General features: G+C 27.1%; 1 protein-coding gene across 1 annotated transcript; it reads left to right on the top strand.

The window, feature by feature from the left end:
• The first annotated feature begins 405 nt into the window (after positions 1 to 405).
• LOC142320856 (ninein homolog) lies at positions 406 to 21,990 on the top strand. Its single transcript, XM_075358829.1, has 7 exons — positions 406 to 545; positions 3,330 to 3,492; positions 5,126 to 5,242; positions 5,513 to 5,661; positions 9,282 to 9,463; positions 18,086 to 18,189; positions 21,820 to 21,990. The coding sequence occupies exons 1-7, from the start codon at positions 421 to 423 to the stop codon at positions 21,952 to 21,954; spliced, it is 975 nt and encodes a 324-aa protein (XP_075214944.1). The 5' UTR covers positions 406 to 420; the 3' UTR covers positions 21,955 to 21,990.
• The last annotated feature ends 1,397 nt before the right edge of the window (positions 21,991 to 23,387 follow it).

A 23,387-nucleotide genomic window follows, 5' to 3' on the forward strand; every position in this document is an offset into this window, starting at 1 on the left:
AACAAAAAATATTATTTATGCATAATCCTCTTAAAAATTCCAAATAACACTCAACATGATAACAGATTTTGGCAGTGCAAACAGAATATTTACTTAAATTCACAATTGACTGGATTCCAGATTACCTTTCAAAATAACTAAATATTTTCTACCTTAATACAGTTACAACTATTCAAAAAAATTATATAATGAACTCATTAGTTCATCATAGAGGGATGAACTAATTGCTGTACAATCAGATCATTTAAAGGGGCAGGATTTATTAGTATTTCTTACTTAAAAAATAACTTTTGTACATTTTATTTATATGCTGTACCAAGTATGTGTGTGCATGTATGCACACATGCGTTCATTTATTGATTAAAGAATTTGAAGAAAGTTTAATTTTTTTTTTGTATATTCAGAACTTCAGTTGAACAAATGACTGGTGAGAGAGACAAATTACGTAATGATCTAGCAGAAGCTAACCACAGAGCTACACTTCTTGCACAGGAAGTTGATGACAGACATGCTCGAATGGAACGTTCTACACAAATTCAAGTAAAGTGAGTATACGAATACTTACAAACTTCTATTACTCTGTAATACTTACTGATTACATATGTAAATCATATTATATAAGATATAGGTTCTTAAATATTTTAACTATTCATTGAGAATGGGTAAATCTTCTAAGTCCAATAACCAATTTTAGGCAGTTTGATGAAAACACAGGTCTTTCACAAGTAATGTGAAACTACCAGGCTTATTAGAAAATAGTGAAGCTGTTTCCCATTGCCTGAACTACATGCAAATTCAACTCTGAATCATCCTACTTTGAATTTAGATCACAGGAAATATGCAGATTTGTACACAATGGTAGAGAGTGTAACATTTGGTAACCTGAAAAATATGTCAGCATAAAACTAAGCATTAGTTTATTTTTCAGCATAATGTTCATACTTTTTGTACTCAAAAATTGTTGATAATATGTACCTACTAAATTAAATGTCATGTTTTATAGTCTAAAAATTGAAGTTTTATAGAAGAAAAACAATTTTTTTAGTAGGAAAACCAACCCATTTATTTAAAGTAAAATAAAATATCTATCAGTACATTTTACTTAATGATGTATATATTTTTAATTGTAAAAAATTATAATGTTTCTGAAATAGTCTTTCAGAATTTTTTGTAATGTGAATAAAATGAATTATGAAAATACATTGTTTTGGTTTCAAGAAAACAAGAAGTTGAACATTATTATTTTCTTATGCAGACTTTATCACAGTTAGTTGTCCACATCAGAAAATTCTCTCGCCTTTATTGCTGCCGTCTAGTTGTGATAGCAATGGATTGAGTCATTCACATTTTGAAATTCCTTTTTTTAAGCCACTGTCCCCTTTTTATAGTCATCCTACCTTTTTATTATCAACCAAGAGTTCTATCTTTACCACACTCTGTCAGTTGATGTTCAGCATTTGTCAGCCAGTTCATTTAAAGATGATTTAAATTGTCTTTGATTGATGTGTTTGAACACACACATTGAGGCTGAAAAATGAATGAATGAAAGCCTACCAGGAATGATTATTTGGTTGTTTTTCCGCCATAAAAGTTATTTTAATTCTTAAGTAGCATGACATTAGAATATGTTGATAACCAAAACTACTAAACTTTTAGTTCTTGTTATTCCAGACTGATTTGACTTGGTTGATCATTTTTTGGAACCATCCCTATGTGTTCAAATAAGAATTTACTATAGCTGTTTAAGAATCTTGAACATCATCTCTGTGAAAATTATGTAAGCTGGTAATTTTTCACATTACCATCACAGTTAAAATTAGACAGAACATACTCTTCCATGTTTATGGTTGACGACTCATTTTTTGCAATGGTTATATAGTATTTGGTTTGTCAAAATTCATTGCAGTGTTGCCTATTTATGGCAGTAAGTAGCATTGCTTCCTTGTCATTTACATAAAACTATGAACAATGAGTTGTGCTACTGCATAGTCTTAAGCATTCAACCATGACTTCCTCAGACTGTTCTTTAGAAGTATTTTTATATTTTTTTACTTCACAGACCTCACATAGAATAATAAACTAAGAGAAAAAAAATCATTATGATTAGAAACTGTCCCACACCATACTTTTGTAAAGGTTAACTCTTACTTATTTCCACATGAAGGTGCGGGAAAGTTTCGCATGGTATGTAGATCTAACCTTTATAAAAGCATGCCTAGAAGCATTCATATCCTAATTTATCTTTACTTTTTCCTTCGCCAGCATTTCACTAACAAAAAACTGTCAGTTTGTTATTATTAGCAAACAGCAGTCTTATACTGCGTTACCGTATAGCAATTTATATAATTCACCATTTTTGAAAACCATGTAATAAATCAGAAAAAGTGCAAATAAACAAACAGGGTTTTAAGACCTAATAGACACTGAGAAACTTGACAAATATACATTACTGAAGTGGTAGGTGTTAATGACCTCTGTTATTTCATCCTCACGTTTGAGATTGAGGTAGAGGCACTATTTACCAAAGTCCTTCTGCTGGAAATCATTCTTGCTGGATTGATGACTTACTGACAGTTTTCTTTTTGTCTTTCAATTCTAAGAAAACTGTATAGATGGCAATCTCTAATGTAATTTTTTGTTTATGTATATTCTGAGATTTATTAGTTTCATTTAGGTATGATTTCATTTAGGTAATATTTCTGATTGCAAGATATTGTACAGTATTACTTAACACTTATGCATTCTTATCTTCAGAAGTGACAGAAATCTATATATTGTGTTGCCAGAATCTCATTAGCTTTGTGTCTGAAACAGAAATTTTTTTTAAAATTAAAGAAATATGTGTCGCATCAATTGAGTTTTATTTAAAAATTTCATTTTATTTACATTAAATATCTGTCACATAACCTTGCCTTGTTCTCTTAAAAAAAGTTAAATGTCTGGTGAAAGGAAAGTGTCTTTTTATAAATAGAGGATTTAAGGGGAAATAATTTAAAAAGCTGTAACAGTAACATTTGTAGTCATTGTGATTTTATTAATAGAGACTATTATCTGTACAGAAACTTTTAATGAATATTTTTACGGATGTTAAAATGAATTTTTCACTTAACAAATCTTTTTTGGGAATCAGGTACTCTTTTACAGAATTAGGTAGAATATTTAAATATAATATTGAATAAACTTAAAATATTGATAATTTAATGATAAGTTTTAATTTTGTTTTGCAGTATTTTTTTTCTTCCTCAAAATATATTGCGGTAAATTTTTTATTAAATATCAAAATATTTATTTGATTTATAATAATGTCGCTTACCATTTTGATGTTTTAGATTGTTGGAGCAAAGACATGCAGAACAAGTAAAACAATTAGGTTTGCAACTTGTATCTGAACGTGAAAAGCTTACTGCAACTACTCTTAGATTAGAGAAAAAATTAGCTGATGTACAAGAAGAAGAAATTCGATTACGTTCTGAATTAGCAGCTTTACAATCTGTAAGAAATTTTTTCATATCTAATGAAATTTTTCAGTCATATCTAAATATAAATTCGATCTGTTGTGCACTTTCTTAATTAACCCAATTGTTGCTATAATTTGTCATGAAACCTGATATACTAACAACTTTACTAGGATGTTGTTAAACATTCTGTGCAGTTTAAAAAATATTTTGCTTTTTTAACTCAACAACATCTTCGAACACATGTTATTATATCAATTATAGTTATTCAAAATATGAACGTAACATTTTAGATAAACAATATTGGATTTTTGCTGTATTTGAAAAAAAATATATATATATATATATATATATATCAGGAAACAACAACTTAACCATCAAAGTAACAGAAAAACTTTTAAAAAATCTAATACCAAAAGTCGACTTTCACAGGATCCCGCATTATCAGTCAGTACATAATTCTAGAATTATATCACAAAAACAAAAAAGAAGTAAAAACTTAAAAATTTAGAAAACAAACCCTAACAACCACAAAACATAAACAACACAGCTTCACTGCCATATTGGGATGATATAAATTTAAAACATCACACAATTTCATAAACATTGTTGTAAACTGCTACAACCCACTATGACTTTAATTAAAGCATCATCTTCATAGCAATCTAATCTGTTGGTGAATAATTTCATATTTTTGTTTAAATTCATAAATGTATTATTTTTCAAGAATACTAATTTTTTATTGTTAACAGATTTCAAAAATTTCTAAATTATATTTATAATCAATAATACTATACTTATATTGCAACAAATGGTTGTTGTTTTTCACTTTGATTGGTATGGTGGTCAGTATGTTGATAGATTATTTGGATTTTCAGAAAGTTTTATACATATATATATTCTTTTTTTGTGATTTAAATCTTCAAATTTCTTTTTCTAAAAAAATGTTTAATTAATAGGTAAGAATATTTTAATTTTTACTTTTTTATAACATTTTTATTAATTCTCTACTGCCTGTATTGTACTAATCAGATTTGAGTTTATCTCATTATGAAAATTATACTTTTCAATTTAGACATATTATAAATAAAATTTATTTCTTCATAAATACTACAATGAAACCTTCCTTGTTAGATCATTTTCTGTGAGTTAATTTTCTGTACAGGAGTGACCGTGTAGACACTGACAGCTCAGTAAAAATTGATCAGCAATAGGGTTACATTTATTCTGTAATATTTATAAAAAAATCTTATTTTTTATTTACTTTTGCATTACTGTTAAGGTTAGTTAATTAATAATTAGTTAGATAAATTTTGTAAATAAAGTCTTTAGCTGTTTTAAATAGCAAAGAATTAAAAATTTTAATTAAAAAAACAAAACAAATTATTTTATCAATAATAAAAAGTACTAATTGTTATTAAAAAATTAAGTTGTTGTGTAATGATAACATTGAAAACATATGGAACTTGTGTAAGTTTACAATTTTTAGGTTAGTATTAAATGGATTAAGAATTAAGTGATTAACATTACTTTTTCTGATCTGTTAGATTGCTATTACTAATAATTTAGTATTCATTATTTAAGTTAAACTATTAATATAATTCAATTAATTAAGTAGCTTGTTAGCTATGTCTTTAATATTTTACCTCCAGTTATGCTTTTTTTTAAAGGAATGTGCAAATATGGAAAAGGAAAATAGAAGTCTAGTTGAGCAGTTATCAGATTATGACATGGCACAAAAACGAGCAGAAGAACAAGAACAAAAAATGGAGGCCTTGCAGTTAAGAGTTAGTATTTTTTTTTAAATTTATTTTTATCTTGTTAGCTTATATAATTGCAGATGCTTTTCCCCTCCTGTGGACAAAACTTTTCCTCCTTTTATACCCTCACATTACTGTATTACACTTACTTCAACTACAAAAATTTCAGTACAGGTGTTATTTACAAATTTATAGATAATTAGAAAGGTGTTTTGCATTAAAACATTATTAATGAACCTTTTTTCCATTGTAATCTGTTGTTTTGTTTTTATATAGTTTATTCTATTTTCAATCTAGTTATCAGAGTTGGAGAGTAACAGTGACCAAGTTGCTTCGCTTGTGGAACAGTTGGCTGAATTGAAAGAAGAGAATACAAAATTGCGTGATAGAAATGATGAACTCACTATTCAGGTTGAATCTCTGTCTACACGTCTTTCTAATCGGAAGTAAGTTAAATTTCTTATGTACTTTATGCCTGTATTGTATTCCCTGCACTCAGGATTATGGATTAATTAATATTTAATGTACCATATTTGTAACTTTTAATTTTTAACTTTAAATGAAAAGTGCTTATTATTAGACTGACAATATCCGATTTTTAAAAATCTTTTTTTTTATTTTGATTATTTTATACTTTTTGGTAGTCCATAAATATTCTGTAAGTTATTTGTATTTTCTGTCCAGTAGATAAAGCATTCTTAATTAAGAAGTTACATAAGAAAGTGTATGTTTCCAGTTCTCATTTAGAAACCTTTTATGATCTATATTAATGCTTATGTTGATTTATGTTATGTTTGTGATGATGTAAAAGATAAATAGATATTTATTAATTTGAACCTAACTTTTTCTTTTAAAGTTTGTTTCTTAATCATTTATAAACTGTTACTTGTTTCTATTTCTACTGAGTAACTCAAAAGCATTTTATGTTTCCTTATATGGAAGAAAACCCAGATCAAATTTTTTTCACTAGTACTGTTTTCTAATGTTTAGATATTCTTCATCTAATATTTTTTTTGCGGTTTTATAAAATTGATTCATCAGTTCACTTCCAACTTTCTCTTACAGTTAAACCCAATTGACAACAACAAACAAAATAAAATCCATCTTTCTAATATTTATATTGCTGATCCTGTTCTTAATGTTGTAGAATTGTTTAAAAAAATAAATAATTCAATTTCATTGAAAAATGAGAAAAAAATTTTCTTTTATAAAAAACTTAAATTATGTAAAAACTTATCCTTTAGTGGACTACTTTTTCCCAAAATTATATTAATATTTTTTTTAATAATATTTATTAAATTGTCAATAGTAATAACTATGTATTTGAAAGCAAGTTTGGGTGTTCCATCTTTATTTTATCTTCTTTTGTTAATTTCTGCTTTGTGCCTCAGAGTTACCTCATTTTACTACAAAAATAGTCCCTAAGAAAAAGAGATATTCAAATTTCCTATGAAATTGTGTGAAATTTTTTTTACTATAAAAGCACTATTCAAATATGTTTGTAAAAGCTTATTTTAACAGAAACACCTGTTACAGTAATAAGTACTGATTGTCAGTATCACTATCTAGCATTTTATAAATCCATTGTTAACCACTACAATCGTACTTGCTTACGTATTGACGATGTGTTGTGCTTAATGGAACAGTTCATACATTTTAAATATGATGTATTTTTAATATGTTAGTTAATATTTTTCTTATGCTTCACTAAATGTTTTTAAATGTCACTTTGTTTTGAATGATTATCTTTGAGAAATTAAGAAGGTGTGCATGCAGCCTTGCATACTGCATTATAAAGCAGGTACAGTAAATTGAGGAGGGAATAGACAAACAATCTGTTTACCAACAGCTGGATTCTCTGACATGACAATCCTTGATTACATACCATTCTGTTTTGTAACAGGTATTGGATCTCAAAAGTGTAATGGTTGACTGAAACCTTGCCTTTGCACTGGATGTCAAGATTTTCCCTAGTGTTTAAGGGATTGAGGTTAAAGAACCAATGATTTAAAACAAAATGATACAAAAACAGTTATTAAATGCCCTGAAAATACTAATAATGATTGATGTTCTGGGAATATTCAGCAGTGAGTGATAAAGAAAAAAAATTTTTAGATTATTATTAAATAGGAAAGCTGTATGTGGAGGTTATAAACTGGGAAAATAAGTTTTTTTATCAGATAAAAAGCTGTTTTCTATTTCTTAAATTTGATTTTTATTTACATTTACAAGCTCCTAGCTCGTTTAAGTTATAAATTAATATATTACAGTTTAATTTCTATTTAATATAATCAAAATACTTTTTGCTTATATTAATTTTTTAGATAACTTACTTTTTATTTTAAAATAATATTTTAATGCAAATACCTGCAGCAATAGAAAAGAAATGGATTTACATTATTTGTAACATTTACATATTTCACTTATTAACATCAGTTCGATAAACAAAATTATTTTAATTTATTTATTCCAAACAAATTCTCTTTGTTAATTTATTATGTAGTTATACAAATGATTTATTTGATTTGTATATAGTCTAATAATGTACTTCTAATTCATCATACCTTTTGGGTCCAACAAATTAATAAAGAAACATTAAAAGATTTAATTTTTTTTTTTTATTTAGCAATTTTAATAAATTTCATGACCACCATGTAATTTGCCAGTCATTACATTCACTGTAATGAATCTTAAAAGCATGATCATTATGAAATGAATTCTTATTTGTCAATACAATGAGAGAGGTTTTAGGTTTTAGCATAATTTTGGGGCATGAGTTTTTTTTTTTTACTTATAGTATATCATAAAGACATAATTTGTTTTATATCTTAATAATAATAAAAAATGGATCCAATCTGACCTTATTCCATACATTTGTTCATAAATAGAAATCTCTTATCTGCTTTTTGATTTATTATTTCACTAGAATCTAAAATTGCCCATTATATAGAAGAAAAAGGTTTTTATCACTATTTGGAGGCCCATATATGATGTGTTATATTTATTACTGGAGGCTATCTCCCACTTCGCATGAGTACTATATGAAAAGTTAGACTTTAAAATTTTGTTTAAAGGGGTGTAAAACAGGGGTGAGGATAGTTTTTTTTCAAAATAAAATGTAGATTACAATTTTTCTCAGTTTGGATCTGTTGCGTGCAAAATTTCATCACAATGTGAATAAAACTGTAGATTTCTATAAAAGACAAGCAGACACTAACATTCTTCTTTTTACACACACTTTTTAGTGTAAAAAGATGTGTTTTATTTATAATGGAATATAATGTTCATAAGAATGTGAACATTTTTTTCATTGTTTCAACCAAATTGAAATAAAAGTAAAAATAGATGATTTTGTTATATAAATAAAATTACAAATATGTTGTATAAACAAAATGCATGGTTTCATGCATGTTCATATACATTCATTTAATTCTTTCATTAAAATATGAAATACTCTTTTTGCATTGGATTAAAAAATTCTTCAGAAACATTTTATTAATTATTGACTTAACCTTGTGCATAGCAGTTAACTATTTTATCCTTATAACTGAGGTGTGCTAGTTTATTATTTACCCAAAAAAAAGATTACTAAGTTTGGAGGCATAACATTTAAAAAAAATATCACTACTACTTCATTCAAAATCCTACTTTTTGGTATTAGTTTTAAATGTAATTTCTGGATACTATAATAATTGTACTTTTCTCTTAATCTTCTAATTAATTCCATTACTAGGAATATTTATTCCCCATTGTCTAGAATTATCCATTTTGCAAAAGCTAATGCAAGTCTCCACCAAACATTGTGGGGAACATGCGCTGTATTTTCGCTTAGAAATTCTGTAGCTTGGTCTTCCTAGTAACCTTGTTAGATCATCAAGAATACAATCTCCCATTTCTGTTTAGAAGAATAGATGATATTACTGATCCAATTGACTGCAGAGTTTTGAGCATCTATAAATTAGAAATATGCACCTTTTTTTTTCAGTATGTGACATGTATAAGCTTAAGTTCTTTATTTTTATTCGTAATTTGTTAGTAATAACCTTTTCTGTTATTCATTTTACAGACAAGGAAGCTGTGTATCATTGGAAGGAGGAGGGGGTGGTACAAAGCACAGAGGTCATTCTCCACCTGGTACGTTGTTGGATTCTGGCAGTTGGTGCTCTGTGTCTCCCAGTCCTCGTCAGGGTAAAGTTAGACGATGTTGTACAGAAAATGATCTGTCCCTGGATAATGTTCGAATGGAAGGTATTTCCATCTTTCTGATTTTTTTATTTTTATTTAAAAAGTTATAACTAATATCTCATTAAAGGTTTTTAATGCTATATATATATATATATATATATACTAGCGGACCCGACAGACATTGTCCTGACGTGGCATTGTTCTGTAATAAATGCACAACACATAAATATAAGTAACTTATTTAAGTTAAAATTAGCAGGAATGTGGATGAAATTTCATTAATATGACTATTATCAGTTTGTGATTGTTGCATTATTGTAATGGGTATATTGATTAATTATGTGTAGTATGGTTAATATTTATTTTCACTAAATATTGAGATATCTGATGAAAATCGAAACATCGTAAAATTAATAATTAGTGTAATTAATAAATTTTGGTACTTACTTATTAACGCCACCGCAGCTACAGCTTTATTTAAAAACAAAGTAGTCAATCGGATTTCGGTGTAAAATGGGCCGATATAGAGTTTAACATAGATTCAAAACAGTCTCTTTGTTAATTTTAATAATGGTTATTTATATTTATTTATTTTATAAATATAATTTAACCAAACTTAGCCTACGCTCGCTAACCTTGACTAATTAACAGGAGTGTTTTGATTATTTAAATAATAAATAATTGCAATAATTACTGAATTTATTAAATAAATACTCAAAAAATTACGGTATTAATTAATCAAGGATAGCAAGCGTAGGTTAAGTGTGGTTAAATTATATTTATAAAATAAATAAATATAAATAATCATCTATTAAAATTAATAAAGAGACTGTTCATTTTCCACCGAAATCTGATTGACTACTTTTTTTAAAAATAAAGCTGTAGCTGTGGTGGCGTTAATACGTAAGTGCCTAAATTTTCATCCACGTTACTTCTAATTTTCACTTAAGATCATTTTAAAAAAGTACCTCCTGCATTTTTTTTTAATTTAATAATTTTAAAGTTTCATAACCATGTGATAGCTTAATTAATCAATTAATAAAAAATTAAAGCACTGTAAAAAAAGCAACGTTGTTAAAATTTTAGTAGAAATTTTTCTCATTCTTTATTTTAATATCTATTTTACCAAATTTTAGATAATTGTAAATTAAAAACAATTTTAGAAAATTTTTTATAAAATTAATCAGCTACAAAAATTATAACTTCAATTTTTTAAATATACTTTAAACTATAATTATTATATGTAAATTATATTTTAATTTTATAAATGTTATAATTTATTTTACAAACTGACATTTTTATTTTCAAAGAGCCCGTTCAATACTTCATAGAATCAAATGAGAACTGACAATTTAAATTTGTAGGTTAAGTTGATTGTTATTGAATGCAGGGGTATACATGATTAAAATTCATGAAAAATCATGTAAAATACTCACTTCAATACTGCATCTTACAAATTTGCACAATGTATATTTTTTAATTACACTTTAAAACGTTATTTAAATAAATAATATTCTCAATAAGCGTGCAATTCTAGCAGACTCGGCAATGTTTCGCTATTGCTAGATTTGAGTATACATACAAATTAAATGAACACAATTGAAAATTTCATAAAACCTTAAAAACAATGAACATTAGGAACTTCACAAAATTTAACCTTTCACTTTATAAAAGTCAGAAGGTAAATAAATCCAAATGGCAAAACAACAGCAGTACCTATCGGATTTAATTCACACCACTCTCTAATCACAGTATTTGGTGGAAAATAATTTTTTAACGAAAAGGGTTGTGGCTGCAAAATCATTACAATTAATACTCAACATTAAGAAACTTACAAAACATTACGAACTTCATAAAATTTAACCTTTCACTTTATAAAAGTCAGAATGTAAATCCAATTGTCAGAACAGCACTACCTGTCGGATTTAATTCAAACTACTCTCTAAACACAGTACACTGTTAAGAATACGAATTTTAATGTAATAACAACATTAAGCTATGACGCAAGTAACTGATATGCGAAAAAGCAACAAAATAAAAAAATTTCCTAGAATCCGATCGCACCACCAACTACTGGTTCTGACTGATATGCCAAAAATTAAGAAAAAATTCTAAAACGCGATCGCAGCGCTGCCTACCGGATTTAATTGTGAACCTTAACCATCGCAAGATCAGCAACAACACATAAATAAATAAATTAATTAAAAAAACATTTTCTATCGGATCAAATTGTGAATCTAAACCATTCTTGAATCAACTTAATCACACACACAAAATTTCATCAAAATCAGTCCAGCCGTTTAGAAGTTCAGTGACATACACATGCACAAAAGAAATATATATATATATACTTATTCTTTCAGTTTTAATTCTGCTCTAATGTGTACATGGACTTATAAAGTTATCAATCTGAGACTTTTTAATTTACTGAAATGAATTTCTTTTAAACTTAACACCTATAAAGTATTCTACCTTAAGGCAGGTCCATAATAGTAGTTTTGTGCTTTGTAAATACTTTGTCTTCATAAAACTGGAAATGAAAAACTATTACATACCTATAGAATTGTTAATAATAGTATAGCTATGCATTTTTGGTGGATTCGGAACTGAATCCAAGGGTAGCGGGAGTTTTTAATTATCTCTTTACTAATTGCAGAACCTGGACAAATGTCTATTGCTGCTGTGTCTTTCGTTTGTCTGACAGGTCATTATTTATTTAGTGGCGATTATAGATATTTTTGTGTTTTATTTATGGATGGAGTTGGTGTTTTTCATTCTGGTCCTGTAGACTAGGAGAAGTAATTGACTGTGGCAGATTGTGGGAGACTATTCGCAGATGAGCTTCATGCTCCCAGCATGATTCCCCTTCAGTCCGTCCTCTAAAATTCTTTTGGTGCTAGCACCTTTCGGCCTAACAGGAATATGCCTTTTGGGGGCCCTAGTGTTTAGAGGAAGCAATGCGCTCCTCTTTTCGATGGGAGATGCATGTGCCAGCTGGGGCCATATTTGTAAGTGTTTAGGTAAAGTGGATTGGGGATAATAGGTGAGGTGAAGGTGAAGTTGAAGTTTGTAGTCTTACTTCACTCAGGCTGTCTTCACTGCTACATCTCTGCTGGGCTCTGTCGTGTCGATTCCTCTTCATGTTAGCAGGCCAGTTTTCATTCTTCTTTCTTTTTTTCTTCTGTTCTTTTACAGCCAGCCTTTCTGTAAACCTTGAATAGTCCCATGGCTCTCTTCTGTCGGGCAGCTTCTGGACTTTTCTCCCATGATCTTCGCTGTCCGCCAGTAATCTTCTTCTTCTTGCATTTAAATAAAGTCAATAAAAATAAATAATAGTGTAAGAAAATTCTTTTTTCTTAATGCAGAATTATATGTGTTAGAAGTACATATTAGTTCTTGTTCTAAGTTAAACATTCTCTAAAAGTAATGACAGCTCATTTTGAAGAAAGTTCAGGCAGTAGACAATTGCCTTTGAGTCTACTGTTTAAAATGTGAGGTCTGATAAGAATATTACCTATTATCCCACACCAGATATTTAATAAAAAAGAAATTAGTTTCAGTTTCATGAGGATTGTCGTGTTTCCAAAAATGTTTGTTTTGTGTATTGTTTTTCCAATCTCATATAAGTGTTGCTTCATCTGTAAATAAAATCAGCAGTGGAAGCACATTGTTTTGTAATAACCATTGTCAATAATTCAGCCACAGATTGTAGTCACCTTCAAGACATTGAACTGTTTGAGGATGATATGGATAAATCTTCACTGTGTAATCCACCATATACTGTTGTGTGAATATTAAATGTTCTGCTTTCCCTTAGGTGCCAGTGAGTATCTGCAAAACTTGCCGGTTAGGAATGTTTCAACTGGGAAATCTCTTGACTATATTCTTCAACAGCTCATGTAGCATTGCTGTTACAGAAACCATAGATGAAATTAATGTCAACATATTCCTGATTTGTAAATTTATACAGCATTTCTCTTTTACCACAGAACAGATCAATTGCTAATTGTTTTCAATAGCTTAAATCAATGCAAATGAACTTTTTAAAAACACATAATTCACAAATGCAAACTTCACAAATTAAATAGAATTTTATACTGAAAATAACTTCTTAGTAACAAATATAGCACACCGAAGCAAGATTCTGAATCATAACCATAACAATGTTTGAAAATTTTGTTTGTTGAGCATTGCTCTCTGGTAGGTAAAACACAGATTACTAATATTGTACATCATTACAGCACCCCCTAATGGAGAATTAATGCACTAATAATTAAGAAATAACATCATAATACTGCAGACAGACAAATATATATTGTTGCGTGTTCATGGCTCGATCAGAATATCAAGAGGCTGACAATTGAAAATGTTTAATTACAATTTATTAGTTAAAGAATATAAGTAAAACAAGACAAATCAATAATAATAATAAGCGACAATAATAATTAGAATAACAATAATTGCAACAACAAACAATAATAATAATAAATGTCAATAATAAACGAAATAATAATTTTTAGTAATCACAACAACAATAATAATAACAGACAGTGATTACATACAAAACAGAATTGTATTACATATGATTTACATATCCCATGAAATTCCTACCCTGATAACCCATCTTATGGAGCAACATCTGTTTAGGTATGTCAGTGGGCAGTATTATAAAAGACGATTGTTAAACAAACCTTTAGTAAAAGGGTCTCTTTTAGCTCCTTTCCGGATTTCTCCCGTTATTATATTTTCTACTACTTTCTTCTTAATTGGTAGGAATTCGTTACTCAGTTCGTGTTACACTATTAATGTATTTTTTCTGTTATTGTTTCTCATGGAAGTACTACTAAATTGCTGTTGTGGAATGTGTTGGTAGATAATTTACATCAATTTTCTCAGAATTAAATTCTCTATCAGTCTAACCAATAAGTTTTATTTGTTTAGTTACAATTTAACAAAGCTATTTTACATCAAAGCTAAAAAAATGTGTTTTTCAACTTAATTTTTTTGTTTGTTACACCCTGTTTCATATAAAATAATGGTGATACAGTTCTTAGGCCCATTTTTTTAATGAGAGAAATACACCTTTGAAGCAGAATCCTCCCGGACACTTTATATATTATTTCATGAGTCTGTATTGTTAATTTTTTTTTTATGTTTGTGAAATAAACTTTATTTTTTTATTGTCTAGGCTCTAAAGTGTTTTATTTTATCTTATGCTGTAAATTTATTCTAAATTTAGCTTTATTTTTATTAGTCTCTTTACTATTGTAACCATTTGTTTAATTGCATGTTTTTATGTCCTAATTTAATTTGTTGCAAACACATGTTATATAATGCTCATACATAATATTAAAATGTCCTACCATTTTATGTGAGTGTAGATGGGATGATTTTTCTTGTTAATTATTCTTTTTTTTATTGTATCAGTTGCTGTAAGGTTATTTTATCATTTTCCATTTTTGTAGTGATTTAATTTTTAATAAAAGATTTTATTTTTTAATAAATTTAATCTATTTAACAAAATAATGTGTTTAATATGACATATGATTGTATTAGATATCATTTCCAGATGTTTGGATACTTTAGATAAAATATTGCTTAAAAGGACTCCCATTATTAACTGGTTTAATAAAAATATTTCTTTATAATGCCTCCAGTTAACTATGCATAAATACTTATGTAAATTTTCTAAATTATTGACCTTATATGGTTATTTAAATTTAAATGAATATCAGTTAAAAAATATTTAATTAAGATTTATGTTACCATCTCTATTAATAAAAATAATCAACTGCTTTGAACCATAATGTTCAGTTTGAATTTTCTGGCCAAATGTAAACATTCTCTTATATTTTTAATGTTCATTTAGAAATTATGCCTCCAAAGATGATGGGCCACCACAGGACCTTAAGTTACTACTAACTCTATTTTAGCAATTTAAGAAAGTTATATATATGATTTGTCATATTGTAAGAAAAGAGTTTAAAAACCAATTATTATTGAGCATTTTTTAGTTGACATAAACAAAATTTTATATTAGAAAAGGTACATCTGGAATTTTTTTCACTGGTTATCTCTTTCATCTTATCTTCCTAATGGAACTACATGTAGAATTTGAACTTGTTATAATTAAATAAATTTGTTCATATTGATAAAAATATAATCTATCATTATTTCTAAACTTTTTAGTGCATTATTTATTTACTTATAAATGTTATTGTTTGTAATAAGTTTGTCTAAATTATCTTATCACTTGCAATGTAGATGATAAATTATGCACAAGATTTTCTGTATTATTAAAGTAAATAAAAGATAAAATTATCATTGCTCTTTATAAAGATTTAAAAGAAAAAAATCAGTGATGATTACATTTGTATATAAGTAGAATTATTTTAAGTATATGAAGTGGTATTAAAAATATTATATATATTTATTACATATTAACTCTGAATAAGCATACTTACATTGTAGAATTCTATATTCCTATATGAAGATTCTATGCTTTTTTGTCTGTAAAGAATGAGGTGTAATCAAAAAATAATGGAAGTTTTAATTTTATCAAAAAAACTTTATTTATTCTCATTGACATTTTTCCCTTCAATCCCCCAGAGTTGCTACATGTTTATGCCCAGAGTGTTTTGTGATCTTCAACACAGTTGTGGAAAGCATTTTTTGGTATGGACTTTTAAGTTCACCAAGCAATGATTTTTTTTCCATCTATCATAGAAAATAATCCTTTCAGTGTTCTCTTAATTAGTGGGGATAAAAAAAAAAGTTGCAGAGTCCCATGTCGGGAGAATGTGGAGGCTGTAGTATCAGTGTGATGTATGTTTTAGCTAAATTAATAGCAAATTAGTAGTGAAGTGTAAACAGGATCATTGTTCTGGTGCAAATTCCAAGAATAATTTGCGCACATTTGTGATAGTTTTCTTTCAGATTGTCTCATGTAAACTTACTGTCAAATGACTAAGTAATGCTGTTTAGTTGATACTTTACGTAGTAGCAATTCGAAATGGACAATACTATTGCAGTCGAAAAAAATGGGAAGAGAATCTAAACATTTGATCAAACTCCACATGTTTTGTAAAGTCTCATTTCTGTTGGAAACTTTCATTGGGATGATTGAATCTTTGTTTCAATGTCATAACTGTACACCCACCTTTTGTCATATGTTAAGACACGTTTGAATAATTCTGAGTTATCAACTATGTCAGCAAACAATTGTTCTGCAATGTTGCCCTTGTTGAAAAGTCTGGAATAAAATTTGCTGCTACTCATTTCATACTCAAAATGTCAGTCAAAATTGTTTTATATGGGCCATAAGATATTCCCATCTTTTCAGCAATTTGTCAAATAGTGATTTATTATTGGTTACAATGATGTTTATTTTCTAATATTTTCTTCAGTTATTGATCTGTTCAGATATTCTACCCTTTTATTTTCCATGGCCTTGAAACCACTTTTACCACTCAAAACCCTTAGTGTTGACGTAACATCCTCACTATTTTACTGCACTCTATCCCATTTTTAATGCAAAACTTAATGCAGATCTAGTAGGTTTTTCCTGTCATTTTCAAACAAAATAAATCACCACTCGTAATAAAAATATCCTAATTACTCACTTGACATATTTGAAGTGTCCAAATGAGCTAAAAACATTGATATGCATATAAGACAATGCTGCTGTCATGACACAAAGACAAATTTAGTCGAAAAGACATAATGCACATTGTCTTAAATTAAAAAGTTGTCATTATTTTTTGATCACCCTTTTATGTAGGCAGAACTGCAACTGGTAATTTTAAACTTACCACTATGTGTTGAGTAAACATTTGTTTACTTATGACTGATATTTATTGTACTCCAAAATGAGGTTATTATAAAAATGTATAAATATGTGGCTGATAAATAATCAGTAAAATTTATGTTTTGTGGAAGTCAAAAATATCATGCTTATTTGGAAAAATTACCTTAAACTTTTGTAGTTTACCTTGCATTAATTTATAATTATTGTTTATCCACGTGCAATAAGTAACAATAAACAATAAAGCAGTAAACTTTAAAATCTAATTTCTAATATTTATAAGTGAAATATATTTAATGACTGATTAAAAAAAAAAATCTTCAAAATTTGTACGTCCAAGTAAACACAACAAAAAAAAATCACTCTGATAAACAATACATTGAAGAGTTATAAATAATTAATGGAAACTTTTTATGATCATTCCATACAGTCTATGTAAGAACTATTAAACTTAATAGCACATTTGTCATAAAATTTGCTATTACTTCATTGTTATACATAGTGATATAACAGTCCTATATGCTGTGGCAGAACTAGTGTACATGTTAGTCATTTTTATGAGCTTATATTTTTTTTATCATAAACTAAATATAGAAAATGTGTTATCTAACTTGCTTAAATGAGTTTAAATTTCTTTTATTCTTATTACAAAATTAGATTGCAAATGTATTGCATCTGCACATAGTTGTTTATTTTCTGCTAATCAGTATTTTTTTATTAATATCTCCCTGTTAATAGTATATTTATTGATCTTTTATCAGTAATAAAAAAGATTAATATGTACATGTTAATTAATGTAAATAGAATTTAATATATATATATATATATATATATATGTTTATATATGTCTTAGAAACACATCAGTGTTTATTTATTGGCAGGTCTTGCTATCTGTCAACCACTGCGTCACAGTGAAAGTGGTTTGGGTGCTGATCTTGATACTTTGGATGATTCTTTAACACTTTCTAACTGTAGTGACAATACGGTAAGTAATTTTTTTTTTTTACACATATATGTATAATTGTTACTTATGAATTTTTTTTTTATATAAAAGTTATAACATCAGACTGTTTATTATATTCATTATCAAATATGGTGTATCAAAATGCTGTAAAAGAAATAGTACACTTTATATTATATTTAGTATCTGATCAAGACATGATTTGTGCACACTAATACTTCCAGGGAAGACAGACATTCTCCTCTTTGGTCAGAACTTCTAATGATAATACACTACACTGTTGTCGAAAATTTAAGAAAATAAACTCACTATGGAATGAAGGGGTTTTCAATTTTGCAAGATCCTGAATTATATGTTAATTCTAATGTAGTATGCTCAAATAACCCTCAAGGATAGTGGTACAAATTTTCTACCACTAATTTTTCCAAATGTTGAATAGTGGTACAGATAGTGTACTACCTATATAAATTCTTACATAAACATGGTACGGTGGATCATTTTTTATACCACATAAAACTGAAATGTTCCTGAAACTGAAGTGTTATAGTAATGAACATCACCTTACAACTTATAATAATTTAACAATAGCTTAGTCATTTTATATGTATTCATAGAACAGCTAAGCAAGTTTTTTTTTGCATTGTTTACTAATATTCAATACTAATGTTACTTTTCATTTTTAATAAAATGATTTAGTTCAGTTCTTGACGTGTCCTTGTACGAATGTACAGTTGTTTCCTTCTATAATATGTGACGTGCTAGTTAATGTTTTGTATGCATTAATGAATTAGTATGTTTTTTGCACATCTGTGTTAGTAAATTTTTTTTTAGAATGGCAGAATTTAAATCCATAATTAAGTATAAAAAGTTTGTAGTCAAGTTCATGAAATAGTTAATAACAAATATGATTTTATAAAGTTGAAAGACAAACAAAAATGTGTAGAAAGAACTGCTGTAGCTTGTGGAAATTCAATATCATAAGTTGTAAAACTGTGAAAAGAAAAGAGGAATGTTCTTAAATCTAAATTGCAGCCAAAAAAAGTCTAAACAATATTCAAAACCAGTTAGTGGATTAGACAACTTTGATTGACTGCCTAAATTAAATAAATTACGTGAAGAACTTCAAAAGAGTATTCAATTTAAAGGTTCTAGAACTACACTAGCAGCTATCCTGAAAGAGTTAGGGCTTAAGTGATGTAAAATTGATGATAATAATGGGAAACTTTTAATTGAAAAAGAAGACATCTGATGGAAGAGGATAGAATATCCCTCAATCCATAAAAGTAAAATGACTTTATTGCAGAAAAGGAAATTCTTTGATTTTTTTATTTGATCGAATGATAGTGCTAGAGAGTAAAAGTGCTGATTAATAAAGGTGATCTATATTAATTCACACTGTAGGAGAAGTGGGATTCATTCTGAATGCAATGTTAACTGGGAAAATGAGTTCAAAAAGTGGTAACTATCACGACAGCATTAACATTTGAAAAATTAAGGCATCTGAAAAATTAATTCCTGGTCTTTCTCCCCAGTCAGTGGTTCTTTTTGGTTATGCGCCATACCACAGTTCACTTCTAGAGAAGCCTCCGAATTCAGATAATAAGAAAAGTGGCATGATTAATTGGTTAGAAAAGAACAATATTCCATTTAATAAAGCAATGTTAAAACCGCAACTGTGTGACATAATTAAAAAATTATGTACTATTTTTATGAACTGTTAAAAAAACACAGGCATTAGGTTCTGCAACTTTCATTTTATCATGCCGATTTAAATCTGATCAAGATATTATGATCAGTTCTGAAAACATAAATGTGATAATATTATCACATTTAAAAATTAGCTTAGGAAAAATTCAATAAAATAAATAAGGATGATTGGATATCAAACAGTAAACATGTAAAAAAAAAAGCTGAAACTGAATTTAGGAAGATGGAACTACTAATTGATAAAATGATGGATAAATTTACCACATCTAGATAGTAGTGATGAAAGTGACTATTCTGATGAAGACAGAGAAGATTATGAAATTGCAGAGGAACTGGACATATAATGACATGGACATATAATGCAAACTTCAAGTAAGTGTTGATAATAATAATATTACAGTCAACAATGAAATGAAAACAACCAACCATACAAAAAAAAATTGAAAATTCTAAATATTATAAAAAAAAGAATTGTACAATAGTAATAATAATAATAATTATACATCTAATTTGGTCCATTTACAGATACACATTCAAGCACTAGTTAAGATTTTTTTAAATTTAAAAATACACTTAAATTAAAATTCTTGTTTTTTCTATCTATTTATTGAATTATTAATACTAATTATATAATAATATAACTAATAAAACATGAAAACTGTAATAAATTGAACATGCATAAGTGAAAGTACAATTATTATTGTTATCCTATTAGATGGGTGTAAATGTTTCTAGGTTCAGTAATAATTACGTATTAATCTTTTCCAGTACAAGCTTTTATTTTCATTGTACGCACTTGAAAAGAATACAGTTTTTATTAAGTTGTGTTCATTGATTAAAAAAGATATTTTTTACAAAGTTTTATATTTAATTGGTGACATATGTTAGTGTTAAAAATTTGAACTTCTACTTTTTCTAATCCAAGTTCATTTATATCCCAACATATATGGAAAAAAATCGAAGGTTATACCTTTTTTATAATGAAAAAAATTGCTACATATTTATCCATGGGATAAATCTACTATTTATATACTAAAATCTCAAAGAATGTATAATGTAATACAGGTGTCAAAAACAGATTGGCACAAGCGACAGAAAGCTTCCTTGCAGAGAAGAAACTTTCAGTAACAAATATAGATATCTAATTATTACCGATGTATAAAGTATAAGAATATTTAGAAAAAATTCTTGAAAATATTTTTATGGGGTTTAATACTTCATGATAGTGAAACGTGGACAATTATGATAAACTGAAAAGAAAAGAACAGGAACCTTTGAAATATTGAGTTATGAAGAATATTGAAAATTAAGGTAGTTAATAAAATTTGAAATGAAAATGACTTCGATAACTATGAAAGGTGAGAAATTTGTAAAAAGATGAACTGTTGGTGGACTGTGTGTTAAGATATTCAAATTTAATTAACTTAATGATAGGATGTTTAGAAAGCAATAACTATAGAAAAATGGAAGAAAATCATTTCATTACAGAAAAATGGAAGAGGAAGTGATTTTATTAAACAAGCAATAAGGATGTAGTAAATATATTGAAGTAATATAATTAGCTTAAAACAGAAAGAAATTGAGAATAGCATGTTGTCTCATTTTTGTTGTTTTTCTTTTGGGTGTTGAAATATCAAATTTATGCATTATCCAGATTATAATGTCTCAATTTCATTTCACAAAAATGATTTTTAGTTTATTAAAAATCTGTAAAGTTAATGCTTTGTAATGTAAACCTCATTGGAAATATGATGACTAAGATCAGTTGTTCATAATTATCTCACTTTGTTATTCATTTTTATATGTACCATGATAATGGTACCATTTAAACGATGATAATTTATGTTTTAATGGGTTATTATTTATCTTTGGATAATCTTTATTTATTTATATAATTTTTAAAGAACTTTTCATTAAATATAACATTTTTTTCTTTCTTAATTTCAGATAAGTTTTAAAGTTGGAAGTGATGCAAGCAAGGATGCAGATGTTGGAAAACTTCAGGCACATATTATTGAACTAGAACATATGGTAGAACAATATCGACTAAAATTAGCGGTAACTAATAGTAATGATATCTAATAATTTAATTTTATAGTATTTATTATGTATTGATATTTTATAGTGTTATATTTTATATATTGACAGCATTGTAAGCTAGTAAAATTTTATCATACACTTTAATGACATGTTATTTCTATAAATATTTATATTCTGTTTTCTAAATTATATTTATATACATAGAACTTTTCATTATATAAATGATAATAATTTGTTTTGATCATATATAGTATATAATTTTTTTAACAATTTAACAAAAAAATAAATGATGAACCAAAGTTTTATTAATTGATATCTTACTTTTAAAATTATTTTAACTACTAATTAAAAAAAAAGTGGTTTTTACATTTATCATGGCCAACACCTTTACAACTGTCGAATTAAGGATAAATATCTGAAAATTTTTAATTTCTGAAAATTACAAGCTTAAATTACTTATTAATTTTTAATACTGTATTAAAAAATTGTTCTTACTTTAACTGAATATTGATGCATGTTGTGTATGTAAGTTTCTTTTTATTATTTATTTAACTTGTTTATTACAGCTTTATAGCTAGTTGTAATATTTCAATAATGATAGATTAAATAATTTTGAATTTTCATTGCTGTTGTATAAATGTATATCATACTGAGCAGATGTTTTATAGTGCTTAGATCCGATGATAATTGCACAATTTTAATTCATTTGTTGGTTCTTTTCTACACTTTTCTTCCATGAATGATTTTAGAATAGTAATTCAATCTTTTAATAAAAATAAGTGGTAGCGATTAGCAAGGATATTCTTCCACTGCTGACCATTTCATGATAATCTCATATTACCTAGCATATTATAAACCATTGTTATGATCTAATGTTTATCATTTATACAACATGACTTTGTTATAGTCTAACTTATCTTAAAACGTTTTTATCCTTTTACTTCTAATAAAACAATAAAATACTCTTTTATCCATTTATTTGTGAAAACTGTTTTAGAATTGCTAGTCATGAGAAAATCTCACATTTTTCATCCATTTCAAAAATAAAAACCAAAACGTTCAGTTCTTCAGTTAGAAAGATGGTTCTTATCATTTTTTTGTTATCTATTATTATATTATAGATATATTATGGCTTTGATATATGGATATAGATATAGATATATTACACTTTTGTAACTGTAACTCCATTCTGGCTACTTGTCAGGAGAGGAGAAATAACTGTGCTGCTTAACATTTTTTGATGTTCAAAGAGCAGCTGTTGACTTATTATCTATTTTTATTGCTTACTAGATGATAAAGATTTAAAAAATTTTATTTAATCAATAATTTTAATTAATTTTTATTGTTACATTTGGAGTTACGTTTGTCTGGCTCTAAATATTTATGCCATACATAGCAGATAATGCTAGAGTTATAGTGTAACTGAAAGAATTTCACTAAACAATTTATTTCTGTTAATTGCTTATTCTTTAAAT

Source organism: Lycorma delicatula, chromosome 3 (assembly GCF_047948215.1).
Source record: "Lycorma delicatula isolate Av1 chromosome 3, ASM4794821v1, whole genome shotgun sequence".
Classification (NCBI taxonomy): Eukaryota; Metazoa; Arthropoda; class Insecta; order Hemiptera; family Fulgoridae; genus Lycorma; species Lycorma delicatula.